The sequence below is a fragment of the Rhineura floridana genome, chromosome 8 (assembly GCF_030035675.1).
Source record: "Rhineura floridana isolate rRhiFlo1 chromosome 8, rRhiFlo1.hap2, whole genome shotgun sequence".
Classification (NCBI taxonomy): domain Eukaryota; kingdom Metazoa; phylum Chordata; class Lepidosauria; order Squamata; family Rhineuridae; genus Rhineura; species Rhineura floridana.
In genome coordinates, this window is record NC_084487.1 from 27,215,208 (window position 1) to 27,237,227 (window position 22,020).

The following is a 22,020-nucleotide window of genomic DNA, read 5'->3' on the forward strand; positions in this document are numbered from 1 at the left end:
CTACATCCAGTTTCTTTAGGGGGTTCCCATTTTTTGTCGCATTTTATGTGCAGTACCTGCAATTCTACTGACAATACTTACTGGTGGAAATGACGGTTCATAAATGGTGTGCCATATTCAATCCATATGTTTGCTAAAACCATGTTCAATGTGAAAAACGTGTCCCTTCTCTCCACACAACTTCGAATTATATCCAAACTCAGTGGTACAGCATGGTCTTCGCTTGTACAAGATCCCAGCTGCAGGACTCCTGGCATCTTACAAAGTTACAAAGGTTCTGAATGACAATATGAATAGCTGAAACTAGGTCTATTGTCAGTCATGGTTGACAATAATGGGATAGAGAAGTCATCAGTCTTACTCCACACAAGGCAGTTCCTTATCCATTCAATGCTCAGACACAAGGCAGAAGTGAAATTTTAATAAGAAATTTTTCAACCATGGCCTTTCACCAGCCTTATCATCCTCTTTAAGACATAGATGGGACTGAATGTGCATTTGTTAATCAGACCCTAATCTTCATTCTTGGATATAGGGCTTTTTATTCTTTTGCTCCTAGCAGCTCTATAAGAATTGGTTTGATTTTATCCACCTTAATCCTACAAGCTCTAATGGTACTTGAAGAGTTTTGCTGAACAAAATGTAGACAATGACATCATAAGATATATTCAGAGAGAAAACTCAAAAGACAAATTGACTCTAGTAAAAAAATAAAGAAATTGAAAGGCATTCACTTTTATAGCCCTTTTCATTCCAAGACACTAAACTGCTTCAGCAGGCAGAAGAAAATGATGAGAGAATATGCTCGCCCAAGCTGTACAAATGCAAGAATATGGAGTAATTCTGGATAAAGGCATGGAATATATAAGAGAAGGCCTTAGTCACAGTGAGGCCAGTGAGGGATATTCCAGGCCCCTCCTTGAATTTTTAGCTTTTGTTAAAAAAATTACACATTGTGGTTTTGAAGAATACCATTAAAGTAGCACACATATTTAAAAAAAGGAAAATTAAACTAGGAAAGGGAAGAATGGATTAAGGTGTTTTACAATATAAATGGTTAGTTCAGATTTTGAAAAGAACTTTCAAGCTATTTTGTTTGTGGATATAAAAGGAATCACATGCAGATGACATTCTACCTATTACTCACTAAGCAGCAAATGTAATTCAAGATATGAAATTGAGGAAGCATCCAAACTAGGAAATGTGGTAGTAATGGGTGACTTCAACTACCCGGACATAGACTGGCCGCATATGAGTTCCAGTCATGACAAAGAAGCAAAGTTTCTAGATATTCTAAATGACTATTCCCTAGACCAGTTGGTCATGGAACCGACCAGAGGGACGGCAACCCTGGACTTAATCCTCAGTGGGGACCGGGACCTGGTGCGAGATGTAAGTGTTGTCAAACCGATTGGGAGCAGTGACCATAGTGCTATTAAATTAAACATACATGTAAATGGCCAATTGCCAAGAAAATCCAACACGGTCACATTTGACTTCAAAAGAGGAAACTTCACAAAAATGAGGGGATTGGTAAAAGGAAAGCTGAAAAACAAAGTCCAGAGGGTCACATCACTAAAAAATGCTTGGAAGTTGTTTAAAACACTATATTAGAAGCTCAACTGGAGTGCATACTGCAGATCAGAAAAGGTACCGCCAGGGCCAAGAAGATGCCAGCATGGTTAACGAGCAAAGTCAAGGAAGCTCTTAGAGGCAAAAAGTCTTCCTTCAGAAAATGGAAGTCTTGTCCAAATGAAGAAAATAAAAAAGAACACAAACTCTGGCAAAAGAAATGCAAGAAGACAATAAGGGATGCTAAAAAAGAATTTGAGGAGCACATTGCTAAGAACATAAAAACCAACAACAAAAAATTCTATAAATACATTCAAAGCAGGAGACCATCTAGGGAGGCAATTGGACCCTTGGATGATAAGGGAGTCAAAGGTGTACTAAAGAATGATAAGGAGATTGCAGAGAAGTTAAATGAATTCTTTGCATCTGTCTTCACAGTGGAAGATATAGGGCAGATCCCTGAACCTGAACTAACATTTGCAGGAAGGGATTCTGAGGAACTGAGACAAATAGTGGTAACGAGAGAGGAAGTTCTAGGCTTAATGGACAATATAAAAACTGACAAATCACCGGGCCTGGATGGCATCCACCCAAGAGTTCTCAAAGAACTCAAATGTGAAATTGCTGATCTGCTAACTAAAATATGTAACTTGTCCCTTGGGTCCTCCTCTGTGCCTGAGGTCTGGGAAGTGGCAAATGTAATGCCAATATTCAAAAAGGGATCCAGAGGGGATCCCGGAAATTACAGGCCAGTTAGCTTAACTTCTGTCCCTGGAAAACTGGTAGAAAGTATTATTAAAGCTAGATTAACTAAGCACATAGAAGAACAAGCTTTGCTGAAGCAGAGCCAGCATGGCTTCTGCAAGGGAAAGTCCTGTCTCAGTAACTTATTTGAATTCTTTGAGAGTGTCGACAAGCATATAGATAGAGGTGATCCAGTGGACATAGTGTACTTAGACTTTCAAAAAGGGTTTGACAAGGTACCTCACCAAAGACTTCTGAGGAAGCTTAGCAGTCATGGAATAAGAGGAGAGGTCCTCTTGTGGATAAGGAATTGGTTAAGAAGCAGAAAGCAGAGAGTAGGAATAAATGGACAGTTCTCCCAATGGAGGGCTGTAGAAAGTGGAGTCCCTCAAGGATCGGTATTGGGACCTGTACTTTTCAACTTGTTCATTAATGACCTAGAATTAGGAGTGAGCAGTGAAGTAGCCAAGTTTGCTGACGACACTAAATTGTTCAGGGTTGTTAAAACAACAAGGGATTGCGAAGAACTCCAAAAAGACCTCTCCAAACTGAGTGAATGGGTGGGAAAATGGCAAATGCAATTCAATATAAACAAGTGTAAAATTATGCATATTGGAGCAAACAATCTGAATTTCACATATACGCTCATGGGGTCTGAACTGGCGGTGACCGACCAGGAGAGAGACCTCGGGGTTGTAGTGGACAGCACGATAAAAATGTCGACCCAGTGTGCGGCAGCTGTGAAAAAGGCAAATTCCATGCTAGCGATAATTAGGAAAGGTATTGAAAATAAAACAGCCGATATCATAATGCCGTTGTATAAATCTATGGTGCGGCCGCATTTGGAATACTGTGTACAGTTCTGGTCGCCTCATCTCAAAAAGGATATTCTAGAGTTGGAAAAGGTTCAGAAGAGGGCAACCAGAATGATCAAGGGGATGGAGCGACTCCCTTATGAGGAAAGGTTGCAGCATTTGGGGCTTTTTAGTTTAGAGAAAAGGCGGGTCAGAGGAGACATGATAGAAGTGTATAAAATTATGCATGGCATTGAGAAAGTGGATAGAGAAAAGTTCTTCTCCCTCTCTCATAATACTAGAACTCGTGGACATTCAAAGAAGCTGAATGTTGGAAGATTCAGGACAGACAAAAGGAAGTACTTCTTTACTCAGCGCATAGTTAAACTATGGAATTTGCTCCCACAAGATGCAGTAATGGCCACCAGCTTGGACGGCTTTAAAAGAAGATTAGACAAATTCATGGAGGACAGGGCTATCAATGGCTACTAGCCATGATGGCTGTGCTCTGCCACCCTAGTCAGAGGCAGCATGCTTCTGAAAACCGGTTGCCGGAAGCCTCAGGAGGGGAGAGTGTTCTTGCACTCGGGTCCTGCTTGCGGGCTTCCCCCAGGCACCTGGTTGGCCACTGTGAGAACAGGATGCTGGACTAGATGGGCCACTGGCCTGATCCAGCAGGCTCTTCTTATGTTCTTATGTTCTTACTGTAAACAGTTATCCACTACTCAGTGGTTTAAATATCTCATTGCCCTACTTACATTTGAACACATGGTTTATAACTGTCACTCTCATTTAGATACCTATTTGGACTGTGTATATTAATTCATTCATACATTTACATTAGGACTGATGGAATATTTTTATTGTTAATGTCATCTGCCAGTGTCCCCCCCTCCTTCTGTTATATTTGCAAAAAAGAGAGAAAATGATAATGAAAACTGTAAACAGGCTATTTATTTAATTAAAATATTTTTGATTTTCTGTTTGCTTGTTTAAGAATTTCTATCACACCTTTCAGCCACAAAGCCCCCCCCTCCATGGCTTTATACGCTGCCTTATAGAACCAAGAGGCCCTCAAAGTGGCTTACAAAATATTCTTAGAATAAAATCATATTCAAAAGTCTAAGATCAGAAACAGAAATAGCATGGCATCTATACAGTACAAGATTTATTCAGGGAGAACTCCCTGCCCTTGTCTTTGTCTCCTCCCAGTGAAGACCTCAGAAGCAAAGGAACAGGACGAAGTGGCTAGCACTCACTCAGGGGCACCAATAAGAGAATTCTTCCCAATGCAAACAGCACCTTCAGAGGAGGAAATTTCCTCAGGGCCTTAAATGGGGGCAGGGAGAGCTAAATTTCCCCTCCACATCTGACGTGATCCTGATAATTATCAGCAATCCCCACTTTGATATGCATACAGTAACAACCCTGAACATTAAATGCAAATGAATGTTTATTATTTATTTAAGGTACTTATATATACTGCCTTTGGGGTGAACATCACAAAGCAGCATAAAACTATTAAAACAATAAGCTTTAATTAAAACTGTATAATTAAAAATTCCCATGCTATGGAATACTCTTCCAGGAAAGAGGCGGCAGGCATCCTTACTTCTGGGGGGTGTGGCGCTGCATTGCTTTTGGCTTTCAGGCATATCTTGAAGACGTTTTTGTGTTAACAGGCCTATGCAGCTGGTCCTCAGCCCGTGGCGGCAGAGGAAATCCTTCACATTACCTGTATTTATGCTCTGTCCATCCTACAATGATCACCTGCTTGCTTAGGCCCCCTCACTGCAAAGGTTCTGGCTACAGATCTGCCTCTAGAACCTATGAACAATGTAAAAACATGTCTTCCAATAAATCTCCCTGTTCCCTCAGATTTAGGCTGAAATTCTGCTCCAAATACCTTCATTTTAATAAGAAAAAAATCAGTCAGAGTGTGGAGCTGCAGGACCTTTTCTGTTGTGGTCCCTGGCCTGTGAAATAGCCTTCCTGGGGCAGGTCTGCCTTCAGTCATTCCCTCATTCACATACACAGCCACACTATTCACCAGTGTAATCCACATTCTACTCTCATAGTTTACCAATGCTGCTGTCCAACTGTCTACTCTCTCCTCTCCCTACCCTCCCAAACACAGCGCAAACCTCATCTGCCCTCTATGTCTCATGTGTGGACAACGGTTTATTTTTATTCTATTTCTTTACACTTCTGAGAAGTTGAAATGTTCATTTAGTATTCCCAAACCATTTCAGCAGGTGAAAACAGTGGCTGAGGGTTCATTTTAATCAACCGGAGCCAGAATGATCTCGGAATGTCTCAGAAGCTGCAGCCTGTGCTTATCATGGATTCCCTCCCACCCGCCTTCTTTTCGCTTTATCAGATTTGGGGAAGAGGTTGGCAAAACCACATTAATATAGTGCTTATCTATATAATAAGTGGTCTACCAGAATATCCGGAGCTGCCTCTGGCGTTGTAACTAGATATATAGATTCTACTGAAGTTACTAAGGACAGGACACGATAGACTAGAGTCGTGGGATGTGTTTGCATTTATGTCCATCTTTGTAAATTGTGGTAGATGAGAAACAGTGGCATATGGGATTGAAATATTCAGCCCCAAGGCATGGTTTAACTTTAAACGCAACCTTTCATGTCCCCTCCCCTCAAAAAAAATCCAGTCCTGTGGGTCTGTCAATCTGGAATTATACAAGGAGACAACCCGTGGAAGCTTGTAGCTGCTCTGACATTTGTGACTCCTTAGGGAGTCAAAATTAAGCTGAACAGCTCGGTTAGTCTCCTTAGTGTTTCCTGTGCTCCTGTGAGTCTGTTAACAGGGAAGACATACTGTTTATGCAGGGAGGGAGGGAGGAATTCTTTTAGTCAGCCAGGTTTCTTAACTTATTGCTCTCTCTTCCTGGAGCAAATGCTAACGCAATAGTCAAAGAAAGCCTCCGTGCTGAAGCACCAAGAACATCAATACTGACCTTAGCAGGAGTGTCAGGAAATCCAGCAGGCCCTCACGAAAACCAAGGAAGGATTGATTCTAAATGGGTCTTTTATGAAAATGAAGGCTGCTTCCGGACAGTTAAATGCAAGAAGTCAATAAACAGCCCATCTCACCTTCTAATCTCTTTGGTCCCATCTGCACTATATATTTAAAATAGTATAATACCAGTTTAAACAGTTATGGATTCCCCCAAATGATCCTGGCAACTGTAGTCTCTTCAGGGTGCTGAGAGGTGCTAGGAGACCTCCCCTCCCCTCACAGAGCTAGAATTTCCAGAATTCCCTAGGAAGAGGGATTGGCTATAAAACCGTTCTGAAAACTGTAGCTCTGTAAGGGGAATATGGCTCTCCTAACTATTGGAAGTCGGCAGAGTTAACACAGCAATTGCAACAAATTAGTCTGTTAAGACCACTAGTAAAGGCCAGAAAGAAAAGTCAATGTTTCTTCATACATACCTAGCCATCACTCTGAGTAGCAGCTCAGAGAGAGCACATCCTCACAACATGGAGGGAAAATAAAGGAGAGTGTGTGGTCTGAGAAGAGGCAGAAGAGATGCTCAAACAAAGAAAGTTACAAGCTGGTCAGTGAGAGGAACACAAACATTACTCTGTCTAGCATCTCCACACACACACTGGTTCAGGTAACTAACTACAAGCGGTGTTGTCTCATTCCAACACTAACTACTCTCAGCACTCTTCAGAAACTACATTTCCTAGGATTCCTGCGGGGGAAGTCATGACATAGAAGTTCAGCTGCTATCAAGAAATTTAAGTCAACTATTTGTAAGTGAAATGCCAGTTGTAGCAAACTATGCAAAAGTCTTTAGATGCACAAACTTAAAAAAGATAAACCTTCCAGTGCAGATGTTCGCTGTATATACAGATACAGAACAATTTAATATAAACCAATTTGATTATAATTTAATGTAAACCAATTAGATCACAAAAACAACTGAAAAAGGACTCTTCCAGCTAATTCCCAAATGCCAGGCGAAATAAACATGTTTCTACACGTCTCCAAGTTGAGACCAGACAAGAGCTGTATATGCAAGGTGGTGAGGTGGGGTATGTTTGGAGCCAGATATTCTCAAGGGAGAGAACTGCACAGTTGAAGACTGGGGTGAAGCAAAAGTGTTATGAACAGATCTTCTGTTCTGTCTCTTGATGCTGGAAGAATTCACGAAAAGAAGTTGGAGGAAATGGTGCCTCTCAAGCTAAGCAGACTGAAATGAGTACCATCTCCTTACATTTCACAAATACTTAGCCTGTACCATAAGCTTTTTGAAAGTCTAAGTACACACTGTCAACTGGATCACCACCATCTCAATGCTTGTTGACACTCTCGATGAACTCTAATAGCTTAGTAAGACAAGATTTATCCTTACCGACGCCATGCTGGTTCTGTTTCAGCAAGACCTGAATGCTTGGTCATTCAGTTTTCCTGGAACAAATGTTAAACTAGCCAGCCTGAAATTTTCTGGGTCCCTTCTTAACAACTGGTGTTACATTTGCCACTTTTCCAGGCCTCAGGTATGGGGGCTGATCTTAGGGATAAGTTATATATTTTCATTAGAAGATCAGCAATTTCACATTTGAGCTCTTAAAGAACTCTTGGTTGGATGCCACCAGGATCCAGTGGTTTGTCAGTTTTTAATCTGTCAGTAAGACCTAGAGCTTTTGTCTCTGGTCACCTCTGTTTCCCTCAGTTCCTCAGACTCCCATCCTGAGAAAGTTAATTCAGACACAGAGATATGCCCGGATAAATAAAATATTATCTGCACACACACACGTGCACACACACACACACACACTTTACCATATATTATTGTTAAATTTTTACCTAATTAAATGTGAATAGTTTAAAAGGGTAAAAACAGCTATTCTTCAAATATTTCTTTGCTTCTTATGGACTGAAAAAATGTTACATCCTCTGGCAAGAACTATGACCCACAAAAGAACTTCTGGGAACAGGTTTAATTAGATTTGCAGGATACTGGGAAACGAAACTTGTAATTCCTTCCTTGTTACGAGAAAGGATACATCAGAAAGAGACGAAGGGAAAACTAAAAAGCAGCAGCGCTGCTAATTTCTGAAGCAAGCAAGCAATACTGAGGAGCTGCTCTTGCATTCGAGGCAACATTCTCTCCAATGAAATGCCACCTGGCCCCTTTCCAAAAGTACTGTAAGCAAACACAAAACCCAATACAGCCTCAAAGCCATCAGCCCATATTCTTTCTCAGTTATAAATATAGACGTATTCAGCAAACAAAACAAAGCCGCCGCCCCATTCATAGCTTGAATTGCCTTTTTATCAGCATGGTACACACATTTCAGCGACGCAGGTACACAAATCACAAGAGTCAACAACAAATTAGTCTCACTTACAAATCCACTGATAACAAAATAATCAATTCATTAGACATTTTCTGTAATTATAGTACCTGTAATCTGTCTTCTAACTCTGCACACAACAGCACCTCAGGAAATAAAGCAAAACAATATGCATGTTTTGGTTTTTATTCATTTATTTACCTAGATGGAGAGTGGCCATTAGTCCCAAAGGCTCTTAATTTCCCTATTCTTTTCTTACACTTATATCCCACCTTTCTTACATATAGTTCCCCGTCAGACACCCATCCAGACACAGACCAGACCAGATCACACTGATCTTTTTAACAACAAACAGCAGTTACAGGGACGGGGCATAAGAATATAAGAACAGCCCTGCTAGATCAGGCCAAAGGCCCATCAAGTCTAGCATACTGTTCTCACAGTGGCTGAGCAGATCCCTGTGGGAAGTTCTGGATGCAACAGCACCCTCCCCACTTGTGGTTTCCAGCATACTGCCTCTCACAGTGGAGGTACAGCACAGCCATCATGCCTAGTGGCCCAATCAGGATCTAGCCCACAGGAACAGGGAGAGGGAAATTAACTCTTTCCCCTTCTGCCACAGTCCCAACAAAAGTCACCCCTTCTGTTTGCACTAGGAGGGAAGATCTCACTGCCTCCAGTCTGGCAAACAACTCAAGTGGGGAAAACAGGTGTTATATATTATTAAAATAGTACTCCAAATTCTCTTCTGACTGAAGACCGATTCACACAACTGAACTGACAAGTTGAGAGTATGGACAAAATGGAACTGTGCATGTGGTAAAACCATCACACTGCTGTGATCATCCTTGCCAGATACTCTCTGGATCCACTCCATGCACACTCTCAGTTTGTGAACTTGGCTGTGTGAACTGTTCCACTTACTCCTCCCTAAATCGTATACCTTCTTTCCCCAGAGTCATGTCGCACCCTTACCTTGCTTTCCTTTCGTGCAAGAGCCCCTTCACACAAATGACAAACTAGCAGGTATACCACAGCTACCAATGGCATTTTCTGTAACAGGCACTGTAGAGACATGTCAGGTGTTCAGAAATTTTAGCTCGGTTTGGAGACTCATGAAGCTTCTACTTGCTCCACAGCTCACTATGACACATGAGCACAAAATTCTCCGTGTTCTCTGCAGTTTGTGAGAACTGGAGGAAAAGGAGAAGATCTGTGTGATCCTAGGTGCCCTGACCAGGGCAGGAGCTATCTACACAAGACCAGCTGGATTCACAGAGCCCTGTTGCATGGATTTTATTGGATGTTCATAGCATATACATACTGTGTGAATCCACACACACTCCCATACACATACTCCATTTACATTCAGGGCAATAAACACATTATATGACTTACACACTGTAAAGTATCACAGATGCAACCTTGTCCCAGTCTAGCAACAGCATGTGTGTAGATAATGGAACATCTAATGTAGAGGGTGGGTAGAGGATTTGTTCTAAATAATTTTGTACAATGCTGAATGGCTAGGTAAATCTTTTTATGAATGTGGAAATACAATTTTCCACCTTTAGCCGCTGCCTGTCAAATGCAACGAGTGGTGTATGACTAGAACTGGATCAGGGCCATTGCACCTACTAAATCTACATAACTCATGAAGGTACCCTGAATAGTCTGGATGCTTATATTCAACCCCTCCATACAGGTTTGTCTGCAACCATATCCCACCGTGAAGCTAACAGTGATTTTTCCCCAGAAGCCAATTGCCAACCTGGAAGTATAAGACAATTTTACTTCTTGCTCTGAATGCCTACATCTAATAATGGTCACAATAGCTTTGAAAACCTAGTTGTTCAGAACAAAACCTCCAAACCAAACATTACATCATCTCTCTTAACCATGTATATCATTCTATAGGCCCTTGTACAGATGTAAGCACAGTGACTGGAAAAATGGCATCAGTTTTGTCAAATTTGCTTTAATTTTGGGGTGGGAGGCAGTTACATCTGAGCAATGCTCACAGAACGGGACACATTACTTAAAAGAGATGAAGTAATGTTTTGTTTGGGGCTTTTGTTTTGTTTTTGATCTACCAACAGTTCAAAAGTGGTTGATTTACCAGCAGTTCGTGATCATCATTAAGTGTATTCACAGCAAGAAATAAAAGATATTTTCTTACCTTTCCAGGCTGACAACTACCATCTGGGTAGTTTGTTTAAAGGGCAAAAAGCAGCTCTGAGAACAAGCCACTCCTTTGTTCTCAGAGCAGAGGCATGCAACATTTCTGACTGCTAGTTGGTATTACTTCACCTATTCTGCACCTCTAGAGCACTACAAAGCATTTCCAATTAAATTCTCACACAGCTCATCTTTCTCCGACTTTCATTGCCAACACATACCTCTGAACTTCTTTGTGAAAAAAGTGGCTAACCTAGCCTAAAGTGTCAGCTCTGTACCAATACCATGACTTCACATTTTTTTGTAAATTACATATATTAAAAGCAGAACATTTAATGAGTTCTTGCATCGTGTTCGGGTCTGAGCTGTGATTTCCAAGCAAACCAAGTTCAAAGTGACTTGTGAATAAATAATAGGAAATCTGCTTAGGACAGAAGAGGTAAAAAGTAGTATGGAAAAAAGGTGAAAGTGATAAGGAGCAGATGGAGATACTGCCTAATGAATCCACTGCTTCCCAATATAAGAGAGAAGCAAACCTCAGGAACATAGGACATACTGAGTCAGACCATTGGTCCATCTAGCTCAGTACTGTCTACACTGACTGGCAGTGGGTGTCCGGGATTTCAAGCAGGGAGTCTCTCTTAGCCTGACCCAGAGACACTAGAAATTGAACCTGGGACCTTCTGCATGCAAGGCAGATGTTCTGCCACTGAGCTACGGCCGTCTGACATAAAGAAGACCTTCAGGGCATCTGTACATAGGAAGCTGCTCTATCCTGAATCAGGCCATTGGTTCATCTAGCAGCCAATACTGTCTGCACAGACTGGCAGCAGGTCTCCAGGGTTTCAGGCAGGGGACACTCCCAGCCCTACCTGGAGATGCTGGGGATTGAACCAGGGACCTGCTGCATGCAAAGCAGATGCTCTATCCCTGAGCAACGGCCATGGAAAAGTCCAGAATGCAAGCACTGAGCTGTACCCATGCAATCTGGCATTACATTAACTTGCCTCAAACAAACATTTTCTTAGGGGTGCAGCAATACGCATACTAGCTCTCCTGCCTAGTGAGACTGTCTCATTTAATTCAATGAATGAAGCCAATACTTTATTTCTATGTATGTGTTATTAAAATGAATGGGATAGACAGACCATACTCAATACCCTTAAATAATAGACAGGCGCCATCTCTGTTATCTTTTTGGCACCTATTGAAGACCTTCCCCTTTCAACAAGCCTTTTAAGTAGAGACCTTATCCCAGTCTGCTTCTGTCGGAATTGCTTTTTAATATGTTTTTAAAACTTTTTTTTAAAAAACCAATGTTCCTAACCTTTTTTTAAAAAAAGCCTTGAAAGCTTTTATTAAAAATGTTTTGAAAGATGTTTTGTTTTAATGTATTTTAAAGTCTGTTTTTATGATGTTTAAAGTGTTTTTTGTGCTTTTCTTTGCCGCCCTGGGCTCCTGCTAGGAGGAAGGGTGTGTGTGCGTGTGTGTAGATCAGGGTGACTACCTTCATTCATCTGACAGTGATTCCGTTTTTAAGACTGCTACCAAGGGAATGATTCACAATACTCTAAAGATTTTTCTTAGTTGACAAATAATAATAATAATAAAGATGTAACTCTGGATCTCTGATAACAAATCAGTAACGCTGGATTTCTGCCAACAAATCAGCAGCATGGGAGCAATATGAAAATACAAGCAGGTTGAGACTGCTTCATATGGCAAGCAATTGATGTTAGATGTTCCCTGTGCAGCCTCAAACCATTTTGAAAGCATAATCACATACTGCTGAGGAAAAGAAGGGGCTGAAATGATACTGTGAAAAATCATCAGAGCTACTTGTGGAGCTACCAAAAGTTAATGTATGGAGGATTTTTTATCAGCTACTAAACCACTGACTAGTATGTGTGAACAATAGTGGCCGGTTGCCCAGTGGAACTGGTGGGGCAGGAGACCGGGAGGCCGACAGTAGGTGTAGCCAGAGCCAATGACTGATAGAGGCGGAGCCAATGACAGGTGGAGCCAACTTAATTCTAGTTTTGTCCCTAATCCTCCTTCCTGTTGAGTTCAACAAGGGAAACACTGAGAATGAGGAGGAGGAAGATGGCAAGCAATGCAACCTCTGGACTGGTTGTGAGTAAAAAGGCAGGCAGGTGGCGGCTGGTTGTGGAAAGACTAAGGCTGGTTGGGCAATATCCCATTCACCCTAATGGACTAACTTCCACTGTGTGCGACTCCTCCTCCACTACCCACTGAACCTTGATTCATCCACAGAAAGAACAGCCACAATATCAGAAAGGTGTTACATTCAGGTATATAGCCTGTATCTCATATGACTTGGTGTTGGGCTGAGATTACTCCCCAGTATATAACATCCGATCAAGCCCAAAATGGCTTACGTAGAAGGAGCAACAGAATACATCTCTTTGGTCTCTTCAGGAAAGCCATCTCCATTCTTCCAGGACATAATCTTTTCTACTGTAATCAGGACACAAACAGATAAGCAAAGAAACACTTGTTTACCTTGAATGCTACTATGCAGTGCAGACCCAGCAGCATCACCACCACCGCCAGGAGAACTGTGGCCAAATTCCTCACGTCCCAGATTGATTCAACCAAAGGGATACTCCCAACCTGCCAGTCATAGCACAGAGTAACTGGAGCGAGCAGAAGCCAGGCATTGAAGGCCAGAAGGTAGGAATAAGTCAGAAACCTGCAAAAGGAAATATGAAATTCAATAGCCAGCACACTGTCTAAAGGGGCAAGTCAGAATTCAGTTCCTCAAAGCGCTGTGAATTGTCATCAGTTAATGGAAAGGGCACTGATGCTAATCAGGGCCAAGTTTGATTTGTAGGACAAAAGAACAGTGGAAGAAAATATGTAACTCTACATGAATTTCCACACTCGTATACACACCACCATATCACATTAGAACCGCAGAGATGGGCCATACCTTAAATAGGATCAACCAAAACAGCGAGTTCTCCAAAACTCTTCATCACGTTAGGTGTTACACACAACCCCTGCTGTACATAACAACTAGCTTGATAAAGAGTTCTGGAGAACTCAAAAGCTTGCTTGCTATTTTGTGACATTTTGGTTGGTCCTAAAAAAGGTATTGCCCAAATGTAGATTTTGAAGGGATCAACACAGCTACCTTTGCTTTTTATGTGCATCCATATTGTAATGCACTGAAGGAATCCTATACAGCTGTAGCAACAGCAGCACCTTGTGGGGCCAGGCCCCCTTTATAAACTCCTTGAGAGAGGAGGCAGCCTCTTCCAGTGAACTAGTTGGGCCAAGGGATCTGACCAAGGCAAAACCATGGATTCAAATCAAGAGGCCAGTGGAGATAAGTGAGCTCAGTTCCCAAAATGCCATCCAGTCAGGTAAGAAAAATGTGGACAGGCAAGAAGGAAGTAGGGTTGGTACGGCGGAAGGAAGGCTTGCGGGATGCTGTAACAAAGTAGGAAGAAACAAGGACAGAGTAGGGGCAGAGTCTACATTACATACAATAGATGCTTTTCCTGAATGTAGCCTGCTAATAAAAAGGAGAACTTTTATAGAGGCAAGACAGGCCAGGGACAAATCATGGTGCAGCAAGGCAAGGAGTCAGTAGAGTTCATTGGACCCAAGAGGACTTATGGTTGTGCACAAGACTGCAGTGTCCCAGGGAGCAACACTCCAGCACAGCTCCCAGAAGATCCACAGACTGAATTCTCTTGTGTAATAAAGTGGGGTGTTGTTATTAGAGCAGCCTTTGCCGACCTGCTACCCTCCAGATGTTTTGAACTACAACTCCCATGAGTCCCAGCCAGCACTATATTGGCTGGGGCTCACGGGAATTGTAATCCAAAACATCTGGAGGGCACCATGATGGCAAAGGCGAGGCTGTAGTATTGACCTAGAAGCAAGGGAGACCTGAGTTGAAATCCCTGCTCAGCCAGGAAGTTTGTGCCAGTCACCATTTCTCAGCCTAGTTTACCCCCTGCTGCAGGGCAGTTTTTAAGGAATTGTTACTGGGTGTCCATTTTTCATTCAGATGCCTTGCATATGGAAGCCTCTCTACCTATGTACAAGCCCTGACATTTAGATTGAGGCAAAAGTGGTCCAAAGGGGGAAAAGGGGGGGAAACAGGGAGTGAATACAGCCTTGTAAATGCATTTACACAAGTTACTAGCCTAGCAAAATTCTTACTGGCCTGCCCACCCACCAGTAAACACATAAAGTAAAAAGCAAATTAAAACTAAAGACTGCTATGCATGCTGTAGCAAAACTCTTAACAAAAAACAGCAAACAAAGATACAGAGAACCAGACATCACAGGGAGAGAGATTTTGTTCAGACATTTTTCAGAAAGACTGGTAGTTTGCAATAACCCTAAGAATTATTGTGTAATGTGCCCCTATGTTCTACTGTTTCTATTCGATTTCATACCTCTTGTCAGGATTTCAGTGACTTCCAATCTGAATTTGTATTCTTGGTTCATATATTAAATTGTGCGTGTCCATTTGTGTCCACTGGGTGTCCAAAAGCTAGGACTGGGTGTCCATTTGGACACACAACTATTGCTTTAAAAATGCCTTGTCCTGCTGTGAGGATAAAATGGAGGTGGAGGGAAAGGGGATGAAACTGTCTTTCATCTCCTTGAAAGGCAGGCAGGATATCAATATAACAAATAAGTTAGTGACTGATAACCCTGTAAGATACAGAGGAACATAGAAAGCTGCGTCAGACCCTTGGTCAATCTATCAGTATTGTCTACAATGGAGCGGCTCTCCAGGATTTCAGGCAGGGAGTCTCTCCAGCCCTACCTGGAGATACCAGGGACAGAAACTGCAGGCAAAGCAGATGCTATGCCACTGAGCTACAGCTCTTTCCAAGAAATGTCGGTCATGTGAAAAAAAATAAATTGAAATTTGCATTACTGAGACAGTGCGGTAACTGATTAAAACTGTTTTCCTGCGATCTGGTAGCATTTCGAAGCCAAGATAATTCAGGAAGCCAAGATCATGGGGACAGGCAGAGATACCAATGTGGGAAACAACAACACAATGGCTTCCCATGAGGACCGGAGCATCTGACACAACCCAGCCAACATGGAAGTAGCCCACAGACAGTTTAGCCACTGACCCTGCAATTGCTCTTGCGAACTACATATATGCAGGCAGAAGAAACAGAATGGGCTGAGAAGCCTCCTCCCCTCACCATGTGTGAACATTTATGAGGACGAATGATACATTGATTTGTATTTATTTATTATTTATTATTTGATTTATATCCCGCCCTTCCTCTCACCAGGAGCCCAGGGCGGCAAACAAAAGCACTAAAAACACTTTAAAACATCATAAAAAGACAGTAAAATACATTAAAACAAAACAACTTTAAAAACTTTTTTAAAAAAAGCTTTGAAGACTTAAAAAAAAGATGAAAAAACATATTGTTTAAAAAAAAGTTTAAAAGCATATTAAAAAGCAATTCCAGCACAGAAGCAGACTCCAATACAGCACTTTCTGTAGAAAAGATAAATGACAATGAAAGATAGGCACACCAGTGGCTTGAAATGGTTCTGTTCGATCTTGGCATCTCTTACCTTCCTTCCAAACATTCTGCCAACACAGCCGCATATTGTTTTCCAAACGCTAAAAAACTCATCACATGCTGTGCATAGTTGGCTAGTTCACACCTCAGCATATCACAACAGAAAATCTCTTGGCCAATTTGCTTGTTGTCAAATGCTGAAAGCTCTCATTAAATTTGCACGGTTTAGGAAGCATTCACCAAACATGGCAGTGGGACCAAAGAGAGCACTTACTGATTCCCTGGAAAATGCTGGGATTCCATCTGTGACAGCTTCTAAAGCGTAACAATTTGGGTCGCCTTCCTGTTTTAATAGCCTTGAATGACGACTTGTCGTTTGTATATACCACAAAGCTAAAAGTGGCTATGACAATGGGCAGTAAACGTGGGGCCAAAGAATAACAGGCAGCATTTATTTTTAAGTAATCAACAGTATTATACAGCACCTTTCATCAGTAGCTCTCAAAATGCTTTGCGAACAGTATCAAGGTCTTGCAACACACCCTTGGAACTAATGTTATTAATCATCTTTAACAAAAACAGTAACCGGCACTGGGCATTTCTGTGAAGTAGTACATTGCAATTTAGCCTTCCAAACATTTGCTTTGGGGGTGAGGGCAGGTTTAAGCAAGTGACTTGTCCAAGGTCATGCACTTGAACACAGAAAGTTGCTTTATAACAGGTCAGAATATTTGTCCATCTCGTCCAGTATGGTCCACTCCAGGGGTACAGAACCACTGGGCTTCCAGATATTGATGGACTACAAGTCCCATCATCTCCCATGCTGACCAGGACTGATGGACACTGGATTACAACATCTGGAGGGCCCCAAGTTTCTCACCACTGGTCTCCTCTGACTGGCAGCAGCCCTCAGGGCTCTCAGGCAGAGTTTTTTTCCCATCATATGCTAACAATTTATTTTGGCTGGAAATGCCAGGGACTGAACCTGACACCTTCTGCATGCAGAACATGTGGTCCACCAATAAGTAATGACCCCTCCCAGTGAACTTTATATTAAGCATTGAATCATGACATGCCACATTTCACACAATTATTTCCAGGCGTCACAAAATTAATCCAGATTAGCTACTTCCTTGCTTCTTTGGGGCCAGCATAGTAATACCAAAACATATTCCAGTGCCCTCTGTTATTGGGTAGTTAGAACTTCTCTTCCATTCTGACCTTTAAGTTTGATTAGGAGTACTCTCCTAAATTTACTACCTACATGAGAAGTCAAGAAATTAGAGAATGCAGTGAGGCATTCTTGCTGGCTGCCTCTCGACTGTGGAATTCACCCCCTCTTCCCAGAGACTCACCAAAGCCTGAGCCTATGCTTCTTGAAGTGATATTTTTAATAAAGTTAATTTCTGGTTACCAAGAGATAGAGTAAGATGACAATAATTGAAAATGGAAATGAACTGCCTTCAAGTCGATTCCGACTTATGGCGACCCTATGAATAGGGTTTTCATGGTAAGCGGCATTCAGAGGGGGTTTCACCATTGCCTCCCTCTGAGGCTGAGAGGCAGTGACTGGCCCAAGGTCACCCAGGGAGCTTCATGGCTGTATGGGGATTCGAACCCTGGTCTCCCAGGTCATAGTCCAACACTCTAACCACTACACTGCACTGGCTCTCATGTAGCTTTGGATATCGGCCAACAAATATAAAGCAACAATTTAATTTTAATCTTGGCAGATTTAAACAAAAGAAGGTGAAGCAGTTTCACCTTATACAAATATATACAGATCTTCATGACAATATATAATAATTATAGTGCAATTTTGTTGTGAGCCATGCCAGCTGGAGGTGGACCAATGCACTGGGGGCGGGGGGAAGACTTGCAATGGGATTTCCCGGCCGGGGAAGGACCCAGCGAGGGGCACGGCGTCGAATCAGCCCCCGCTCCAGGCACTGACAAGCCATCTCCAGCCGTCCAAGGCACCCCCCAAGAGGGACCCCCAGACCGGCCCCTTACTACTACTACTACTACTACTACTACTACAGAGGGAGAGGACGGGACTGATGCCAAGACCCTGCCTTTGCCCAGGACCAGGAGGCAGATGCAGCAGGAGATTCAACAAACCCAGCTCAGAAGGAGTTCATGATTAAGCACCCGCCTCCAACTGTGACTCAGGGTACACTCAAGCGGGGGGGGGCACCCAGCCCTACTTAAGCTGGGTGAAGGGGGAGAGTTAGTTGCTGAGTCAACATCTTTATGCCGCCAAGTTGTGCCTATTTAGTTAGAGAGGGATGCTGAGTTCTAAGTAAGCAGTAGGTAGATTCATGAATCACTCTGAACTGAAACTTTCTCTTACTTCAATAAAAGAAAAAACTACAGCCGTGTCTGAGTTCCACTGAGTTCCATGGGGCTTGGTCCTACCTAAGTCTTCAACTGTAATGCATATTTTAAAAAACTAAAAGGAGAATTTTAAAGATGAATTTGCCAGTTGCAGATTCTTACCCTATTCCATGCTGATACGAGGCCTGAGTTTATTATCAAAGACTGCATACTTTTATAAAAAAAAACATAGGCAGCAACTGTTACTGTGGCATAATAGATGCTCGAATGCATTTAGTCTAATACTATAGAACTAAGAACTTTGGAATGTTCTCTAATCATTTAATATATCTACTAATTTTAATATGCATCACATTTTCCCAATTAATATCTGCTGTTTGAATAACTGAGACCCAAAGTGCAAATAAAGTTAGATAGCCAAAAAGAGTGTTCATTTTTAATTCTTTTTTGCAAATTTCATGTAAAAGAAATATTTATTTATTTGAATGTGTGGAGAAACTGTTTATTTTTATTTCTGGTGCCAACGAATCTACATTTCTAGCCCTAGATTCCAACATCTAAAAGCATGGCAGTTTGAAACAAATAGCCCTTTAAAGCCTGGGAAGATTCCACCATTTAGAAACATGAAAGCTGAAACAGAGCTAACCCTTTATAGCCTGGGAAGAAAACTAAGAATACCTTATTAGAGGCTGTTCATCACTCTGCACAGCTGAGAAAATGAATTGCACTCATAATGCTACAACCTTAGGCTGCAATCCAACTCACACTTATCTGGGAGTACGTCCCACTGAGCCCAATGGAGCTTACTTCTGAGTAGACATGTACTGGATTGCAGCCTTATTCTATACATGTTTCCTCCAAAGTAATTCTCACTGTGTTCAGTGAGGCTTTTAATATTAAGTCTGTTTAGGATTGCAGCCTTGAACTCAATGGAACATTCACAGGATTGCACACAGGATTGCACTTAGTCAAGATGCAGCAATAGAAGTAACCCCAGGACAATTCTCTCTTCTACTGTTTAAATGGCAAAAGCATATTATATAGTCATCCTGAAGTTATGCCACCCCGCATAGCATTGGCTTCCTTTGAGTGATCCCTGCCTACAATAAGCTGTACTTAGCATATGGATCTCCAGCACCAAACCACGATTCCCTTCACTGGGCAGCATTTGACATGGATAGGTTATGTTCAGCAGCATCCCCATGTGCTCTGGCTCAACCAGTGGTACTGTCAGGGCATGACTTTGGGGCAGAAGTCCAGGGCTTCGCTCAGTAGAACAAGAGAGGGGAACTTTTTTGGCTCCAGGGGCCAGATCTTTATCTGGCCCCACCCTCATGCCGCCTTTGACAGGTGGGTGGGGCAATCATATGTCAATCCCATGACATCACATGATTGACATGTGGATTGTCCCACTCACTTGTCAAATCCCTTGTGCGGGGTTTTATTTATTTATTTTATTTATTTTGTTTCATTTTTAAACCGCCCATAGCGAGTAGCTCTCTGGGCGGTGTACAAAAGGATTAAAATACAGAATATCACAAGAAATAAACAGCAAACAAAAAAAGAGTTAAAATTATAACATTAAACACTTAAAATGCCTGGGAGCATAGCCAGGTCTTAACCTGGCGCCGAAAAGATAGAAGCGTCGGCGCCAGGCGTACTTCTTCGGGGAGGCTGTTCCACAGTTCGGGGGCCACTACAGAAAAGGCCCTAGATCGAGTAACTGTCCTCCGGGCTTCCTGATGGGTTGGTACCCGGAGGAGGGCCTTAGATGCTGAGCGAAGTGACTGGGTCGGTTCATAGCGGGTTCCGTGTCTTGGGTTGAAACCTACTGACAGATCTTGGACCTGTAGTAGGCCCTGAACCTGAGTCAGTGCACCAACAACCACCACTTACGGTCAAAGGAGGAAGCTACAGTGAAACCAATTGGACCAGCAATGAAGCCTCTTAACAGGAAGACACCAGAATGGATCGCATCGTTCTGCTTGACCTCTAAAGTTTCCAGGTCAGGTATTTCCTTTGGTTTGAGCGAGGATTCCGCTACCACAACAGTCCACCTTCCATTTGCTCTCCCACATACAGCCCAACATGACAGAAGTCTGATACCCATCAGTTGAGATATATGTTTAAGGAGGAGTGGGGGAGGCACGAACACACACTCAAAAAAAGCTGTTGTCTTTTTTAAACGATTCAGCTGACAAAAAGACAAGTATGCCAAGCAATACAGAGACTGGAAAGGTTTTGCCGCATGGATGCGCTCCCTGATAGGAGTGCCTCAGAGTAAACAAACCAATACAGCAGAGATATAGAGCCCATAAATAACAGCACCTGGTTATAATTGCAGTCACATATGTTTTACAACATTATTATGAAGTGCCTTGTCAGGCGCATTTGATTTAGACTTGTGAAAAAGACGGAAAGAGCCTCAAGCTAAAATAGCTTCAGCTGTAAATACAGAAATGAAAAATTGCTAAGCCTAATGAAGGGCATTAATAACATCCTTCCAGCATTTAGGAAGAGTTAACATTCTGTTCATTATCAGAGGAAGCACACAAGGTTTTTAAACTAAAAAGTTAATGGGCTACAAAACCTACCCCATGCTGTTCTTTTCCACTCTACTCTTTTACATGACCCATGAGAACATTTGTATTTTCCTTTCCAGAGACTCCCAGTTTCATCCACTGCAGCCTTAGATACAACGAGCTGCTTGTCTGTTATCCAGATAGTTCTGTCTCTCTTCCTGTGCTTTCTAACGCAGTTTCTCCTCCTATTTTTTTTCCTTGCACTACAATCTTAGGGATAAACCATGGGTGTCTAGGCATTTGGCTTGCCAAACCAAAGACTCAGGAGCATTAAAGGCTCACATGGTGATGCAGACTCCCCAAATCAAGGGACTCCCATTATATTCTTTGGATTAGGGAGAGTGATATTCATGAAATCAGAACAATCCATGAAAAGTTTCCACCGAAAGCAAATTGAAAATGTGGTGCTTGGTTTCACTAGCTCAGGCTGGCTTCCCCAGCTTTTCAGAGAAATTGCCTAATTTAAATGAGGGCTCAGTAGGACCACGGACCTCCTTTGTACCACTGCTTTCTTGAGGAGTATCCTCAGGGTATTAGGCATAATTAGCCAGGGCACTCAACCAAGCTTTTAATGTGGTGGTGATTATCCTGGAAGGCTTTAGAAAGCTACAGGAGCTTTTACTCCTAGTAATGAATGCTGAACAACTACCAGTACCTCACTTAAAAGCAGTAAAATAATATAACCAAGAAACGAAAACCCAAATATTTGTTGTTTTCTTCTACAGACATAAATTCTATGTGCTCCTGTGTCATTTGACATAATTGTTTCCTGTTTTAAAGTTACACATTTCTGCCCTGGACTAAGTTTGTTTAAGCCTTCTATGTAAGCAACATAAAATATATCTTTGGATGTCCAGGTCCCAATACACCTTTAGGATTACTCACTTATGTCAATTCAGTGCTGCCAATATACATGTGCAAATGCCAGGGATCAACA

At 42.1% G+C, this 22,020-nt stretch overlaps 1 protein-coding gene across 2 annotated transcripts in view; it reads right to left on the reverse strand.

The window, feature by feature from the left end:
* The window catches only part of TMTC1 (transmembrane O-mannosyltransferase targeting cadherins 1), a 228,684-nt gene that overhangs the window by 112,959 nt on the left and 93,705 nt on the right, over positions 1 to 22,020 (reverse strand). For both annotated transcript variants that reach the window (XM_061638680.1, XM_061638681.1), the window contains one exon: positions 13,148 to 13,337. In XM_061638680.1, the coding sequence (XP_061494664.1) occupies positions 13,148 to 13,337 (190 nt within the window). The remainder of the gene's footprint in view (positions 1 to 13,147; positions 13,338 to 22,020) is intronic.